General features: G+C 40.5%; 1 protein-coding gene across 1 annotated transcript; it reads right to left on the reverse strand.

The window, feature by feature from the left end:
• Window positions 1–269: 269 nt before the first annotated feature.
• Window positions 270–1,209, reverse strand: LOC124016312 (hemoglobin subunit beta). The gene is made up of 3 exons (XM_046331862.1): window positions 1,045–1,209; window positions 646–868; window positions 270–517 (listed from the first exon to the last, which is right to left on the reverse strand). Exons 1-3 carry the CDS (start codon window positions 1,134–1,136, stop codon window positions 386–388), a joined length of 447 nt encoding a protein of 148 aa, XP_046187818.1. The 5' UTR covers window positions 1,137–1,209; the 3' UTR covers window positions 270–385.
• Window positions 1,210–1,880: the final 671 nt, after the last annotated feature.

A 1,880-nucleotide genomic window follows, 5' to 3' on the forward strand; every position in this document is an offset into this window, starting at 1 on the left:
GTAATGGTCGGCAGGTAGCCTAGTGGTTAAGAGTGTTGTTAACCGAAAGATCTAATTCAGCAGACTCTCTGGATAAGAGCGTCTGCTAAATGTAAAACGTGATCGTCTGTCCAGGTTTTAGGAAATCATTTATTTTTCAAACTTGAAAATGTGTAGGCTAGGCATCGCTTATTTGAATCCACTGAAGGCCTAACTAGAACCCATTTGCCATCAGTACAATTGCAGGAGAGCGTTTTCCATTTTAAAAAACAATACTTCAAAACGATAAATGCTTTTATGTGTATTTTATTATTTGCAATATGCGTAGCTATGACACAGCTTCCAGCCTAACAGACTGGAGTTGGAGTGTCATCTCTCTTCCATATTGATGCTGTCGAGTGATGCTCTAGTGGTACTGTCTGCCAAGAGCGGACACAACGACAGCCAGGAACTTCTGGAAGGCTTCCTGAATATCAGCACTGAAAACGGCGGGACCGAGCTTGGCGGCCACGCACACGGTGATGCAGTCGGCAAGGAGCTGTGGAGAAGGAACCAGATGGAGAATGTAATATTGGAATAAGATTTACATCGGCTCATAACGCTATTAAATTCATAAGACTAATTATTTATGTATTTTGTTTCAGTTTGCTAATGTGCAATATTCACCCTGAAGTTGTCGGGATCCACGTGCAGTTTCTCGGAGTGCATTACACTCAGTGCAGCATAGGTGTTCTTGATGTCATCCAGGTTCTGCACAGCTCTGTCCAGTCCGTGCATCACGGTCTTTCCGTGCTTGGCAACGGCGGGGTTACCCATGATGGCAGCGGGTGTGGACAGGTTGCCGAAGGTGCTGAAGTGTCTCTGAGTCCATGGAGACACGATCAGAAGTCTAAAAATAAATAAAACAGGTTGCCATTAAAATTATACTTCACAATCAATATGGTCTGTATCGCACCAAAGGTGAACACCGCGATTTCCTACTACGCACTTAGTGCTAAATAGTCTAGGTAGACTATTATCGTGTTATTATTTAATGATATCTACATAAATATTATAAGAATGTACCTGGCCAGGGCCTGGGGTCCGATCTCATCCACGCTGATCTTTCCCCACAGGCCTACGATGGCACTGCGCTCAGCATCTGTCCAGTCGACCATGTTGACGTTTGTTTGTTGATTTCCGTTGGTACTTGCAAAATGTTATACAAGGGACTCCTGAGCTTTTTGTCTCTGGCGACGTCCAATTTATTGATGTTCAGTATCTCCGCCCTGAACAGAACACAGAAAATGATTGGATGAATATCTTGAGGGGGCAAGGTCATCGAGTGTGGCACATATCGGCATTGAGCCAACTTCATCCCACCTTTAAAGATAATGCTTGGTCATTTAGGCGTTGCCAAATTCAAATGATTATGGATGGAATAAACAAGTCATGATTAGCCTCCATCGGCATTTTTTTCCAAATGTAGTTATTGACATAGCCTTGTTCTGTTCAATGTTCTCTACATACTGCATACTAAAATACGCCAATTCATATTGTTAAGTTCAAAATAATATCTGACACCACTCAAACCAATGTAGGTTCGGAAACTTTAATGCCAATTCTCTCAGGATAGAACCTTATTTAGCACAACATTCTCTTTTAATTTATCGTTGTAATATTCACATTGAATTGCAATATTATCGTTATAAAATTATAATTATTGATGTAAGTGTTTATTTAGGGTGTCTTTTTTTAAAGCCTAGATAGGGAGTAAAATATTTTAAAAAGAGCATGACTCAAAATGTGTTTTATCTTCATATTCAGACGGTCCCACCCATTTGAAAGTTCCATATATCTGGTCTTTTTGAATGATTATTCTAAATGTCAGTTGGTGACAAGTCGTTTTATAGGCTTTCATC

This window comes from Oncorhynchus gorbuscha, linkage group LG26 (genome assembly GCF_021184085.1).
Source record: "Oncorhynchus gorbuscha isolate QuinsamMale2020 ecotype Even-year linkage group LG26, OgorEven_v1.0, whole genome shotgun sequence".
NCBI classification, from domain to species: domain Eukaryota; kingdom Metazoa; phylum Chordata; class Actinopteri; order Salmoniformes; family Salmonidae; genus Oncorhynchus; species Oncorhynchus gorbuscha.

Excerpts from the sequence above, each read along its gene's own strand:
- LOC124016312 (XM_046331862.1), bottom strand. The coding sequence starts at position 1,136 with ATGGTCGACTGGACAGATGCTGAGCGCAGTGCCATCGTAGGCCTGTGG. Across the intron at positions 869-1,044 it reads GGACCCCAGGCCCTGGCCAG|ACTTCTGATCGTGTCTCCAT; the intron begins GTACATTCTTAT and ends ATTTATTTTTAG. Across the intron at positions 518-645 it reads TGGATCCCGACAACTTCAGG|CTCCTTGCCGACTGCATCAC; the intron begins GTGAATATTGCA and ends CCTTCTCCACAG.